This window comes from Podarcis pityusensis (assembly GCF_964106645.2).
Source record: "Podarcis pityusensis genome assembly, chromosome: 8".
Taxonomy (NCBI): domain Eukaryota; kingdom Metazoa; phylum Chordata; class Lepidosauria; order Squamata; family Lacertidae; genus Podarcis; species Podarcis pityusensis.
Window position 1 is genome coordinate 30,451,222 of NC_138033.1, and position 14,878 is coordinate 30,466,099.

Here is a 14,878-nt window from a genome sequence, read left to right on the forward strand (position 1 = left end):
CAGTAGCTCCGGCTGATCTTTTCCCCCCTGGTTTGGTCTCTGCCTAGCGGGTCACTGTGGCGAACCTGGCCCAATCGTCAATGGCCAAATAAATGGTGAGAATTACAACTACCGGGGCAGTGTGGTGTACCAGTGCAACCCTGGCTTCCGACTCATTGGGATGTCTGTCCGGATCTGCCAGCAAGACCACCGCTGGTCTGGAAAGACTCCTGTCTGTGTGCGTAAGTATGTTGCTATCTTTACTATAGAGTTGTGTGTGATGCAGTGCATGTCCCATTAGAAAGGGGCAACAGCTGGGCAACTGTCAACAGTGGGCCCACTAGCAGGGACCCTGCTGGACCTGCATTTTGAAGGGGCAGAAAACTGTTCAGGATTTTGTGAGGCGGGGTAGGTTTACCATTGTAGGGATGGGGAAGAAATTTGGGTTTACTTTTCATCATGGGGTAAACCTACCTAATTCACACTTCAAGCATGAACCAAAATGCAGAAGTCTTTCGAAATGTGCACCTCTCCAAATTTTGCAATTGCATTTCTCCAACCAAAAAACTATACAAGAATGCAGGTATTTGGGGAAAGAGTGCATAAAGTTGCATGCACTCATAGAAATAGTAGGGAAAAACAGGAATATATTAAGATAAATTGCTCCCTAAAAATTGTAGCATACAAGCGAAATGTAGCAAAACATATATGTTAGGAAAAAATGCACACCAAGGCGTTGGACAAGTGGACTTTGAAAAAAATTAGCATGCTGATGCAGAAACATTGAAAACTGAACTTAAGATTGGAAAAATGAGAAACAGAAGAGAAACCACAGTTGGCATATCTGTGCATCCCTACTGGTAGCAGTGGTGGCAGCAGAAAAATTTCTTTCCCTTTTTATATTTACATTTTTTAAAAGATCAATTTTGGTTTAAACTCTGTCACTGCTCAAGTGCTGCTCAGAGTAGAGCCATAAAAAATTATGGACCTAACTAAGCCAAGTTCATTAATTCAAATGAATCTACTCTGAGTAGGACTGACATTGGATAAGTTATGTTACGCTACTGTTTATTTACATGCTACTTTTTGGCTGAAAAATTTCCCCGAGGCGGCTCACAAAGAATAATTGCAAATAACAAACAATGCAAATGTTAAAAATTAAAAAACCGAAACCTTAACATTTCAAAAGTATTAGAAAACCAAATACATTCCATTCCTACCAAAAGGGCAAAGAACATTCCCTATTTAAAAATGTTAAGAAAGAGCAAAAGTAAATACTTAAGCATCAGCGGTGGGGCAAAGAAGGGGGAAGAACTTGCCCCTTGATGGTTCCAAGGGTCTCTCCCCTGCAGCAATCCTCTGTGCTTGAAAAAGTTTGTGCATAGCACCTCGTTACATTCTGTCCCCTGTCCAAAAGCACCCATACTTCAGCCACACAGCAAGGGCGGACTGGCTAACATCTCAGCTTTCTCACGGCAGCCATAACCTGCGGTCACCCGGGAAATCCAACGAATGGCCTGACGCAAGGCAACCAGTTCAACCTGAATGATGTGGCCAAGTTTGTCTGCAACATTGGGTACCGCCTGGAAGGGACATCCAAGTCCCAATGCCTGGCAAATGGCCAGTGGAGTAATGCCCTTCCCATCTGCCGCAGTAAGTCAACCTTCTCTTCTTTTTGTATTCCGTCTTTGTGTCTGCATTTGTTAAACACTTGTAAATCGATGTCAGGGCAAAAACATTTAATTTCACATATCTGCTCATGAGGTCTGGACTGGTGGTGACAGACCAGGATCAAGAACTTGGGGCAGTAGTGGACCCAGTTGTGAAAAAGGAACTGAAAATGAAACTGCCAATATAGCAAAATGCCATTTTACAGATCTATGGTGCGACTGCATTTGGAGTACTGTGTACAGTGCTGTTCAGCTCACCTCCAAAAGGCTATTCTAGATTTGGAAAAGATTCAGAAAAAGGGCAACCAATATAATTCATGAGAAGGAATAAAAAGCAGATCAGGGTGGTGATAGGGGACACTTCGTCCTGGTATCTCAGGGGCCTGGAGTCTTGTCCCTCCAGACTGCGCAAAGGAGAAGGGGGACAGAGAGGCCAAAAGAATGCAGGAGCAAAGGAGGAGAGTAAGGTCTCACGTCTGAAGCTGGGAAGCATCAATGTATTTCATAAAGAATATGCAGTGCATTTTTCTCACAGGAGCACAAAAATGAGTAAAGTATATTTAAAAATGGATATTAAAACCAACTGAAAGTGCCAAAGCAAATGCTGAATAGCTGACTTTTGACAGAATATATAAATGATGCAGTATGTAACTATGGTGAAAATTGCTTTACCCTTCCAGGTTGTGAAATGTACATATTATCACTTACATGATGTTGCATGAATGTTGATCAGTAAATAGCTTGAGTTGTTCGTGACATTTCAAATAATTTATACTTTCTATTTAAAAATCTGATATTTATGGTGTGCCCATCTCTTCCTTCCTTCCATCCTCCCTCTGGACCAACTTCTTGAAGAGTTGCACAGCCCCCAACCCCCAACCCTGGTGATTTTCAGGAAGGGCTGAGAGTTGTTCTTTTTTAGGTGGGGGGTGAGTTTTGCAGATGGTTAAGAGATCGGGTGGGATGCTTTTGCATTTTAATACGTTGCTGACCAGTGTTTAATCTACTGATTATATCATTGTTCTATTGAAATTTGAATTGTTTTGGCAGCTTGATTTGTAAGCCACCTTGAAGGTATTTGGATAAAGGGATGTGTAAAAAAAAAAATGATTGCAGGAGGAATGAGTGCACATTTTCAAAGGTCATGTCAGCCAGGCACAAGTGGAGATATTTCCTATCTCAAGGCCCCTCAATGTTGTTCCTGTTATTCAGCCCTCCAGGGCTATTCTATCAGCTTGTAGCATTATATATTTTATTAAAGTTCACTTCTCGAATTCCCACCCTTTTGCCTTTCCCCCATCTTGGGCACACACACCCTTCCCTTCTTTTGTCTCCTTCCTTCCATATCCTTGTCAAATATTCCCCCCACACACATCTTGACAAGGTCTTTTCTCTTGATTGGGGTTGAGGTTGGACCCCAATCCTAGAACAATCCCACTGGCAATGTATATTATAACCCTCCATTTCTTTTCAGGATTGGGAGCCCTCTCCCCCGTGAATGACCGTATTTACTTAATAAAAAAATCACATTATAATTAAACATTTTTCCAAAAAGCAAACCACCACCACATTAATTTCAATGCATTGTTGAAAAGAAACCAAATTTTGGAAAAGTATGATGTAAGAATTTAACACCCTTTTTTAGGAATATTTCCCCCTTTGTTACACCCTCTGTTTTTCTTTTTCTTTATTTTTTCTGTGATTTGCTTGCAGTTGTAAACTGTACTGACCCTGGGCACCTGGAAAACAGCGTCCGACAAGTGCAACCGAGTGGGCCTCACAGATACAGCTTTGGAACAACTGTCTCATATCAGTGCAACCATGGATTTTACTTGCTGGGCACCCATGTTCTTACCTGTCAGGGGGATGGCACTTGGGATCGGCCCCTCCCAGTGTGTCATTGTAAGTTCTTCAGTTTCCTTTAGAGGCTGAGTTCCCTTATGGTGGTACATGTTCTGAAAATGCCCCCCCCCCCTTTTCTGAGATGGTGATCTCCCACTGCCACATACACATCATATTACAGCTGACCAATTGAAATGTAGATGCCACCAACCAACCCAAATCTTGCTAAGGAAACTGGAGTTATTTGTTTAGTTGGGTCAAAGCCTGCAATGCACATTGGAAGGTTTTGACCAAACTTTCTCTGATGGATCTACTTGGAACACAGTGTTTGAGATTTTATCCAATTAAAATTCATGAATAATAAGAATGGTGAGCGGAGGAATATTTAGCTGTTTGATTTCAAGTAGTTAAATCTTTCTTAAAGTGAAGCTGACATCATAGAATCTATACATTAAAATGGTTTAGGTGAGTAAAGAGATAAGAAAGGAGATGCACAACTGAGTGGTGAACGTTTAAGGTGGTTTGCAACAAACTCAGATAAGCAATCATTTAGGATTCTCTACCCATCCCCTTTTGTTTGTTTGTGTTTGGCCCCAGCTTTGGGCAGGGTATACAACTTCTCTTGGTGGAATTCCTCTTCATTATCCCTCACTTCTGAGGGTTACTTGGCCTCCACCCGTGTCAGTCATTTTGCAGGCCCAAGGGAGGGAGAACTTCAATCTCCTCTAATATTTCCTGTAAGTTACAAGGGCAAGGAGTAATTAGCCACTGAAGATGATGACCAGAGATAGAATCATAAAATTGTAGCATTGGAAAGGAGCCAAAGAGTCATATAGTCCAACTCCCTGGAATGCAGGAATCACAGCTAAAGAATTTCTGTCTGACAGATAATGTCTTTTTAATGTCTGTATGGCACTAGAGAAGTTTGTGTGTTTGATAACTTAATAGCAACAGCAACAGATGATGGAGAAAAGGCAACTAGCTCCTTATGTTTCTCTGTGTGCTTGCCTGGCAGGGGCAGAGGGCTACTTTTGATGCCCAGGCTTTTGAGACTTCTCAGCCTCCTCCTCTTGCCTACTAGAGCTGAAATCAGCTGTAGTTGCACACAATTGTAGAAGGTGTGTAGAAGGTGGAAGCTGAAAGTATCTCCAAAATTTAATGTATGGAACTCACGTATACATATAAACCCCTGAAAAACTGGACCAGTGGATAGGATTTAGGAATGGATAAATCTGTCTTTTTTCAGTCTGTATCATGTTCTCGTGTTTCCCCTGTAACCCTGTCCCATTCCATTTCTGCTCATTTTTTTAAAAAAGTATATCCATACATATTCTTAAATGTGTAATATCTACCAAAAATTCAGATTTAGATGTGTATTTCAGCACAGATAAACTTTTGAGTGAAGCACTGCAAAGTAGCAAAGTTCAAATTTGAACATTCATCTAAGAGGTCCATATCTTGTCATTTAATTCACAAAAATCCAGGTCCTCAACCATCATCCCTACTAGAATTAGGGGGCAATGAAGACAAGAGCAGCCCTGCTTAGACAGTATTTTTATTCTTAGGACAGACACTGGTTGCACAAACAAATTAGAAAATCATTACTGCCTGAGAAAAGTTACCAACCAGGAGAGCCCAACAGCTTTACATTTCATAAAGCTGAGATGGTCCAAAGTCTCACCCCTTTTGAACAAGTTTTGGGGTTTTTTTAGTTTTATTTTTTCCTCTCCCTTCTTCCCCTCACGTTAAGCAGTTTTTTTAAACACACGCGCACACATTTTTGCACCTTTTGTTTTCCCCATGTTATCAGCATGCTACCTTGCCACTATGTGCAAACCATGGGAAATTGATAAGTGAATCCCACATTGGTATTCTTAAGGGTGATGGGTAAATATTGGACAAATGGCCTTAAACAACTGCTCTTTATAAAACTGAAGCAACCAGCAAGCAACATTTCTGGGGAAATGTGAAGATTCCTAAACATCTGTGAAATTTCAATGAAGTGAAAGGAGTTTTGATGAAACTGGAGCAACCTCTCAGAGGTTACTGTATACCTGAGACCTGCAGAAAACACTAAAGCAGGTTATTAGACAAGTCCTGCCTCTCACTAGCAACATATATGACCTTTTGGGAAGCCTGGAATTAGTGAAGACTATCTCCACACAGTGGGGAACCGCTCAGCAATTTTACCTAAGGCAAAATTCCGAGGTGAATCTGGAGGTTTGTGCTTGGCGTTTTATATGCAGGGTGTTAAAGTGATCGTTGGGATTATAATCAATCAATAAGTAAGACTAACAATATTTATCAGGGCCTTGATGGATGGGGGAAGGGACTGCACAATCCCATTCTGGGATACTGCCGGGGAAGGGAGTGTTGCCTTGGAAGTTCATCAGAGGCTATATCCAGTTCCGGGCGAAGTCTATTGAGAAAGCAGGAAAAGTGGAAGAGGCTTCGAGGCAGGGAAGTGGAGCCACAGACAGCTTCAAGAGGAGCTGGGAGAAATTCATGTTCGAGCCTGCCCTGTTCTGAGGAAGTATACAGGGAGGACTGGGAAGGCAGAACCAGTGGTGTAGCATAGTGGGGGTCACAGGGGCAGTTGCCATGGAGCAAAATTTCAACACCAAGTGCTGCCTCAATACTGCTGCATGCTTCCCTCACTGGGTTCCATTGAAAACGGCTTCTCCATGCGAACCAGGATGTGACCTCTCCAGACAATAGAATGACTCTTCTTTTCTTATTTCTGTGGCTGGGTGATGCGGATGCTGTTAGGCAGTTGATTGTGCATGTGTATTCTGTGCCTCCCTCCCACCCACCCCCTCCATGCAGCCTCAGGCACTGGCAACCCACACTACACCATTGGCCAGAACAAGAGTTCAGGCACAGAAGCAGAACCATGGATAGTTTTGAACAAAGCAAAGCACTTTTCAGGGTTGATAGACACTGAATGGCAACAGATGAGGATGTCAGTCCAGCAAAGGTCAAGAGCTACCTGGAAGGAATACACTGCAGGCATGTCATGACTTCTAAGGCCACCTGCAAACAGAGAGCCATTAGTACTTAAAGTGGTTGCACTTGATTCTTCAGATACTGACTGAGGTGAAGCCGGGGATTCTTTGGCTCTTCTGTAGGTTTGGAAATGGAGTCCTCAGAGCCTTCTCTTGATTGTAGTGGTCTTGATCTACCATCATGACAAGAGCCCTAGCTTGAGCATATTTTGAAGTGATGCCTCTGGGAGTTTCGCAACAGATTGAGGAAGCCAGCAAAGCAAAAAGGTCCTTTCCCTACTGTAGCAAACATAAGAACCAGCCTCGCCTATCCTAACAGCCCAGAACATCACTTTAAAAAAACAACCCTTAAATGCAAACAAAAACAAACACCCTAAAAAAATTAGAAAGCTGGAAATTCAGGAGGTTCTTTTTTATGTTTTCATACCAGCACTTTTCAGTGGTGTGTGTGTGTGTGTGTGTGTGTTGATAGATTAGATAGATTGAGGGGAGAGGGTGTTTCCCCTCAGGCTTAAGGTTGCTGGCTTATAAAAGCTGAGAGAGAGAAAGCTGTGTAGACGAGGCCTTCAGAGACCTGCTAGGGAGATTCCACTCGCATCATGATAGCTCCATTGCTATTACAGCGAATGAAGAACCCAGAAGAAGAAGGTGTTGTGGAAGAGAAAAATAATCACTTGGAAGGGACTCATTTTTTATATCCTGATATTCTCCCCATTTCTCAAGTGGGGAGCCTTCTCCTGCTGAGGATACACCTCCAAAGAAATTTCTGGGAATTCTAGTAGGACCTGTAAGAAAATGTCACAGTGCTGGTTTTTTAAGGAACCTTTATTCCATTTTTAACAGAAAATAGCAGCAAGTAGGTAACAATAAAGAAAAGAAAAACATACAGGGAAAAGGGGGGAGGTGAAAACAACAATAACCTGTGCCTTGTTCCAAGCTTGGGTGTTTTCTGAAAGAAAAGGTACAGAGACAGCATATGGCAGTCAGCTATAGGTATCAAACATCCCAAACTTGTAGAGGTTTTTGTTGAGAGAAGGTGGTGCATGCTGTGTAGGATATGAAAGAATGTCATACCATATAAAAAGAATTTAGAGATTCTGGTCCCTGCCTAAATTTCAGATTATGCGTGATTTTCCTCCCATCTGTCCAATATGAGACCCTAAGCCATTTTCCACTGGGTTGCGAAAACAAGGTGAGCTGCTAATATCGTATAAGTCATAAATTCCTTTCATAATGTGCTATCATTTTCATCATCAAATACATTTAATACCATCAGTTGAGAGCAACCTATAAGCCATTCCACAGAAATTGTACACATTTCAATGTGAACCCGAGCCCAACACTGTTTTACCAGATAACAGTCCCACCACACGGGCAGAATGGTGGGCAAGACCACCGTCAGAGTAACTTCAGCATGTGTCCTCTAATAAAGCTGGATCCAATTTTTAGTGGGTGAGTTTCCCCTATTTTGTTGTAGTCTTGAGTCCGAATTGTTTTACCTACATCTGACTCCCATACTTTCAGTAATGATTCCATGGAACAATATGTTGCTTTTAATACTACAGAGTAGACCAGGCATCCCCAACCTTTGGCCTTCCAGATGCTTTGGACTACAATTCACATCATCCCTGACCACTGGTTCTGTTAGCTAGGGTTCATGGGAGTTGTAGGCCAAAACATCTGGAGGGCCACAGGTTGGGGATGCCTGGAGTAGACTGTAGTAACTAAACTTTATTCACTCGTTTCAGTTTTTAAGCCCTCAAACTGTGTTAATGGTCTCAGTGCTTGCACTTTTACATAATCACATGTAAAAAAAAACAATGACCCCTACAAATTTGATCAAGGAGCAACCAATTTGTCCAATTGTTATTAAAGAGTCGTTTTAATTGTTAGAGGTTGAGCAGCAGAGTAGAAATCCTGTAAAGGGGTAGAGACCTTTGACTTTCCAGTTCTTAAATTGAGCTTCTCTACCTGATTGAGAAAAGAGCAGATGGTATGCTATCAGAATTACCAGAGAAATAATCCATGCCAATTTAATCTGCCATTTTTTCCCAGACTTGTACTGTGCTCTCTGGAAATGGGCTTGATAAAATTATTTAGCCTTTTTGAGTGTATCAGTTGAAAAGGTAGTGCTTGAAATGAGGTATTGATAATTAATTTTCTAATCTACCCATTGCCTGTCCCATTCACCTTAAGCAGTTGTAGAATGTGATTTGCTGCTTTCTTTAGTGGTTGCCAAGTGTAGGATACCATCAATTTCCATACATAAACAAAAGGGCCATATTGTATTTTATCTGCTTGTAACTTATCAGTGGCAGGTCATGTTTCTGTCTCAGAATCTTGGCAATGAGAGTGCTAAGATTCATTTTTTTTGTCACAAATTTATCTCTAGTAAGAGAGATCCCCCCCCCCCAAAAAAAACCCCAAACTATAATAGCCCTAGATATTGCTGCATTTTTTGGTTTGGGGTTTAGACTTCAGTGTGCTTTCCCTATGTCAGAATGATTGACAGGAACGTCAGGTAAATCTGTTGCCCACCAGGTTATCAGAAAATTCACATAGCCAGGCAGATCTGAACAGAGGAACACCACCTCATTCATCCATACCCCTGGAGTTTGGATTCCTCTACTCATCTATTAGGCTGGGGAATATTTCAGGCTTCCATTGCTCAGGCATGGTTTGAGTATAGAGTAAGGCTTATTTGGAGGAAGACCCTGTCTAAGGTCATGGGGAGAGGCATTTGTAGTGACTGGCCTCACATCTACCGGAAAGAGCAAAAAATGTACAAGTAAGGCAAAATTCCTGTTTAAAACCAGTTGGTTCCAACAGCATCAGTTAATGGCTGGCATCCACATGTTTATATAAGGCATTTCAAATGGAGTTAATATATCTAATTTTTGTGGTAAGGGAGAGATTATTGCTACATTCCAGCAATTTCTAGTTTTAAAAGACCCTGCTCAGGAAGGTGAATTATGCATTTGTGAAATCTGGCACATTGTACGTTGTTAATCCTTAGAAGTGCTGTCGCTGAAGCAGGTTTTTAGCTTAGATGTAATTCCTGGAGGATCAGTTATTAAATTATTTGCTACAGCATGATTTCTTGCGTTGGCTGTCAGAGCATCGGTCTGGAAATCTTGGCACGGTCTCACTCACAGCACAGTGCCAGGGTCTTAAAAGACAAAACCAAAAATGCTCATGTAGGCAAACACATTAGTTCAATCTTTTATTTGTTATTAAAAAGTACATTTTGGATATTCCATCTGGATGTTGCCAATAACATTTTTAGAACCCATCAAAAATGGGAGAGGGGATGGGGGAGGCTTCCATGGCTAACATTCCTTTCATGTTAATAATCCTTCAACTTGAGAACAGATTCAATGACTCTTGCAGAAGTTAGGATGTTTGTCAATAGCCAGCCTACCACCCTCTAATTGCTGGGATAATATGGTGGTGCTGCATGGATTTTTAAAAGCAGTTTTAAACTAGGCAGCACTTGGGACCTGCCTCTGTTAATTTCTTCAAGAACAGCAATCTAACTGGACAAGTGCAAATGAGTTCACACAATCAAACAGAATAAGCAATCACGTATGAACATAGGGAGCTGACTTATAATGGGTCAGAATTGGTTCATCTAGCTCAGTATTGTCAGCATGGAAAGGCAGCAGTTCTCCAGGGACTCCGGCTTTCTCAACATTACCTAGAGATACTGGAGATTGAACCTGGGACCTTCTGCATGCAAAGCACGTAAGTTGTCACACCGTGTTGGTGATTGGAAAGTTTGGGACCAGACCAAAAGGAAGCAAGCTTGCCCATAGCCCAGGACTGATGAGAGATAGACCCAAATCTCTTCCTTGTTGGGACATTAAAGCAGGCCTTAGGCTTCAGCTCCCTGATGATGCCCCCATTTCCATATTGCTTTCCCTAAACCAGAATGAGATGCTAGTGTTGACTGCACCATTTCAAATTATAGAAGAAGAAGAAGAGTTTGGATTTGATATCCCGCTTTATCACTACCCTAAGGAGTCTCAAAGTGGCTAACAATCTCCTTTCCCTTCCTCCCCCACAACAAACACTCTGTGAGGTCAGTGGGGCTGAGAGACTTCAAAGAAGTGTGACTAGCCCAAGGTCACCCAGCAGCTGCATGTGGAGGAGCGGAGACGCGAACCCGGTTCACCAGATTATGAGTCTACCACTTTTAACCACTACACCACACTGGCTCCCAAATTATAGGTCAAGGGAAGGGTGCCAAGTACCATCCTGTACAAGTAGCTTGCCAGCCGCTGAATCCCTGTGGTTAATTTTCATATTCAAACTATTTTAAATTGTTTTATCAAACATATAATACATGAGACCAAGGGACAGACAATCGAAGGAAATTCTAATTAGAAAAGTTCATGAATCTGCTTAACAGAGAAAGTTTAATTAATAATTATCTCAACAATAAACTAAGTAGTTGTAATCTAACACTTAAAAATACAATTTTAAATTGTTAGGATTAAAATGTTACATTTCTTTAAAAGGAGTTATTCTAATCTTTTGTTCATACATACAGAAATTCAATGTACGAACTCTAAGGGAATCATAAACTGGAGATTAAAATAAAGCTGCAACCCTAAGCACCCTTACTTGTAGTTTAACTCTGTCAAAATCAATAGGATTTTATTCAGAGAAAGTATGTTTAGGATGGGAGTGTTAATGTGAAATATACCATTATTTCTCTTTTAGAAATAAAAATCTATTTCCACCCAGTGCATTTTGCCTTCCTTTGCCCAGTAGCTTCTGGTTCTTGTACTGGTGTTGCCAGTGGCATAGACTGGGCTGAAGGGTAGTCATGGCATTAACACTTGGCAACCTGAAATAGCTGCCAGGGACCAAATGCCCCAGCAGGACCCACCAGAGTCCACATCTGATGTGGACCCTCCATGCTCTGCAGCTAGGTCTGTGAGCTACCATTTTAATTTCCCAGAATGCTGCAGCATTCCCCCTCAAACTTGGAGCCAGCTGTGTCTGAGAGCTAAGACAGGGCAAGCTGAAACTCCTCCGAGACATATTCTTACCAGGCATATTCTATGTGTCAGCCCATATGAGCTAAATACACCACATTTTTAAAAATAAAAAAAATGGCAGTGTGATTTGATCCCTAGAGCTGAAAATGCAAGCTGAAGCTGGGTATGAATTATTTCTTGATGGACTGTGCCATTTTATGTCAGGGTTTGAATACTTCTATCCATAAAATCATCCCTTCAGACATGGAAACAACTCATCAAGAGGAAGGTCTAGGCTAGCCTTCTTGGTGTGCTAGTTTTGCATATGTAGGGAATAAGTATCCATACATAACTACACACACAAACACACACCTGCAGTCTAAAATGGCACAGCCCACCAGTAGATATATCACCTTCAGTTTGTGCTCATGGCTTTAAGGACTAATAACACCATCACATCTTTTTCTTACTTTGTATATTGAACTATGCTCAAATCAGTTTTAATTCCCATATTCACTGAACTTCAGGATGTTGGCATGGCCTTCTAAGTGGCCTGCATGGACTTCTGAGTTTCTGTTTCCACTGGGTTGAACTAGATGATCCTTTGGGTCCCTTCCAATGCTACAATTCTATGAGTCTATGTTTTCAATCCATTTTAGGAAGATGTGTTGGGCGATGTTGAGGGAGGCATGAGCTGGATTTCCCATTGAAACACAAATTGAAATCCACCAGAAATGTCAGCTCAGGTTGGGCTTATGAGAAATGGTTCTATCAATTGACTACTTTTGGGTTAGGACCAAAATTGCCAACACTATTGACGAGGTGGCTTTCCAGTTTGTGCTCTTTGAATGTGCTGGAAGGCTAATGCTGTATCTGCTCAAAACCTTCTTGTCCCCCTCCCACCTTGTTTCAGTGGTCTCCTGTGGCCATCCTGGATCCCCGCCCCATGCCCAGATCTTGGGTGAAGTCTACACAGTTGGCTCTGTGGTGCGTTACAGTTGCCTGGAAAGGAGGAGCTTGATTGGCAATTCCACCCGTATGTGTCAGCTTGATGGGCGCTGGAGTGGGTCTCTCCCTCACTGCTCAGGTGGGAAGACTTGGCCTCATGGCACAGTTGACGCTAATGATGGTTTTATTTATTGCCTCCTTAAATCGCAAGGTCACCAACTGCAGTTGTTTATTTCTGTCCTGCTTTTTTATCCAAGTTGGCCTTTAGAAGAAGAAAAATAATTGGGACGGTTGTAGACAAATAGATGGATGACTTTGAAATTGGATGTTGACAGAAGAAGAAAAAATCATCCATCTGCCATCTGGGGAAAAAATGAGGTGGTTGCACAGAGGTGTTGTGGGAGGCAGTTTAAAGGAGAAAGGGGGAATGGGCAGGGTCTTCCCAAGGAGCAGCAGACCTTTGGAAAGTGGGCTGAGCCATTTGCCAAATGTGAGAGCAAAATAATTGCCCTTTGGCTCAGACCTGTGCTTCACCTAGCCCTGCATTCTATTTCCCACAGTGGCCTGCCAGCTCATAGAAGCAACGCGTTGCCCTTGGCCTGTAGCAGCTGGTACTCAGAGGTCCATCTAAACAAGGAGGGGAGCCATCAGTTCAGATGGGCCTTCTGGGGCTTAGTTTCCGGTGCCTCTGGGAAGCTTGTAAGCAGTGTACAAAGAACATGGCATTGCCACCCCAGCATCTGGTAAACATGTTGTAGGATGTCCATGCAGTGAAGACAATTTTGATGAAAGGGGAGATGTTCATTCCAATACAGCTTTCCCCCAACCTGGTGCCCTGCAGATGTTTTGGACCACAACTTGTGTCAGCCCCAGTCAGCACAGAGAAATGGGGAGGAGAGTAAATGAAGTCATGTGATAGAATATATTGTTAGTGCAATTACACATACATACAGATTAGTTACAACAGGGACTAGGGGGGATTATTCAGATGCTTCCCAGAAAATGAGAGTTTCCAGGAGGGACTTGTATGGGTCATGGGTTGGGAGATCGTATTCCTCCCATCAGCCACAGCCTTAGGCAGCAACATGCGGAGGGGCACAGGTTTGCCAAGTCTGATTTAGATGCAACTTGTGTAAAAACAGAAAAAGAAAGCCTCCCTGCTTGTGGCTCACTGTGATCTTTATTCTGGCAACGGCAAGTGAAAGGCCTAGCCTCACAGCACAGCTTGGGGAGTTGTGGGCCTTCAGATCACTTTCTGATTCTGTGAGCTCCCACACCAGAGGATGCTGTTATTCCTTGTTTGCAAACAAGTCATTTTACAAAAGATTTTAAAAGTTCCCATTAGGTGCTTACATGAGACACGGATAGTGCAAAGCTGCTAGGGAGGTGCTTGTATCCCAGTCACAGAGCTGTGCCTTCAGAAGATCCCTGTTCAGTCCTTGAAAGGGATGGTGGCTTTCACATGAGAAGCACAGTGTTCATGGTTTGCTGACTTTTGTGTTTGTAAAGCTAGTAGGTGGAAAGAGCCAAGAACAGATGGTTGCCATGCCACAAAAGGAACAGGCACATCTCCATCTCTCAAGGCAATCCCGCAAGGTGGCCTCCTTGGCCTCCTTGCATACCTCTGTACTCTGCGAGCAAATGACTCGCTGGCTCAGTGGTATGTCTTTTTTCTTCACTGGATTCCCAACAAAGACAGCAGCTCTGAGTCAGTGAGGACAACAGGTGGCTTTGAAGCATCTTGTCATTTTCAGTTTGAGGAGACCAGAGCTGGCAAACCGAATGAAAAAATACCCAAACAGCAACAGCTGTTGCTGTGTACATCTGGCTGGGATTGTACTCAGAGCTACCCAAGGGTGTTCTTACACCTGATGATTCAGCCATTGGTGTGTCATTTCCATCCTTGTGTATGTACCATGTGAGCATATAAGACTATCAGAGAATTCTATCAGAAACAGAAGTGGAAGTTTCCACTATTTGTGTTTTTGTTGCTGGTCTGGAACAGAAATCAGTATTCACTCACAACCCTTTTTTAAAAGTCCACAATTAATGACTTTTTTGCATTGTTTTATGTTTTATTTACATTGAAATGAATGTAATGATGCTAAATAATCATATAAGTTAATAGCTTCAATAAATCATAACATAAATTACATTCAATAGCGGGCAACAGTATGAATTACATAGTATGTGGCAGAAACCACACTCTGGCAGAATGGAAACAATGTGGAATGGGATGATGACAGGCTGAAATGATCTTCTTACAACCCTACAAACTCAGAAGCAACTTTGCAAAATGCAGTTTTGGGCACAGAATTCAGCTCTCTCAGAATACCGGCTTCCACGTTTGTTCGATGTTATTATTGATATTATTACTGTTCCGATTTCTAGCCCTCACAGCTGCAAAAGCAGGCTTTAAAGTTTGTGGGCAATGCCTGCTGAAGTTAAG

At 42.3% G+C, this 14,878-nt stretch overlaps 1 protein-coding gene across 13 annotated transcripts in view; it reads left to right on the forward strand.

Annotated features, from left to right (window-relative positions):
* Positions 1-14,878, forward strand: part of CSMD2 (CUB and Sushi multiple domains 2) — a 501,247-nt gene that overhangs the window by 463,286 nt on the left and 23,083 nt on the right. For 12 of the 13 annotated variants that reach the window (XM_081018269.1, XM_081018275.1, XM_081018276.1 and 9 more), the window contains 4 exons: positions 48-221; positions 1,459-1,632; positions 3,363-3,551; positions 12,395-12,568. In XM_081018269.1, the coding sequence (XP_080874395.1) occupies positions 48-221; positions 1,459-1,632; positions 3,363-3,551; positions 12,395-12,568 (711 nt within the window). The remainder of the gene's footprint in view (positions 1-47; positions 222-1,458; positions 1,633-3,362; positions 3,552-12,394; positions 12,569-14,878) is intronic. The other variant, XM_081018274.1, reaches the window with a different exon arrangement.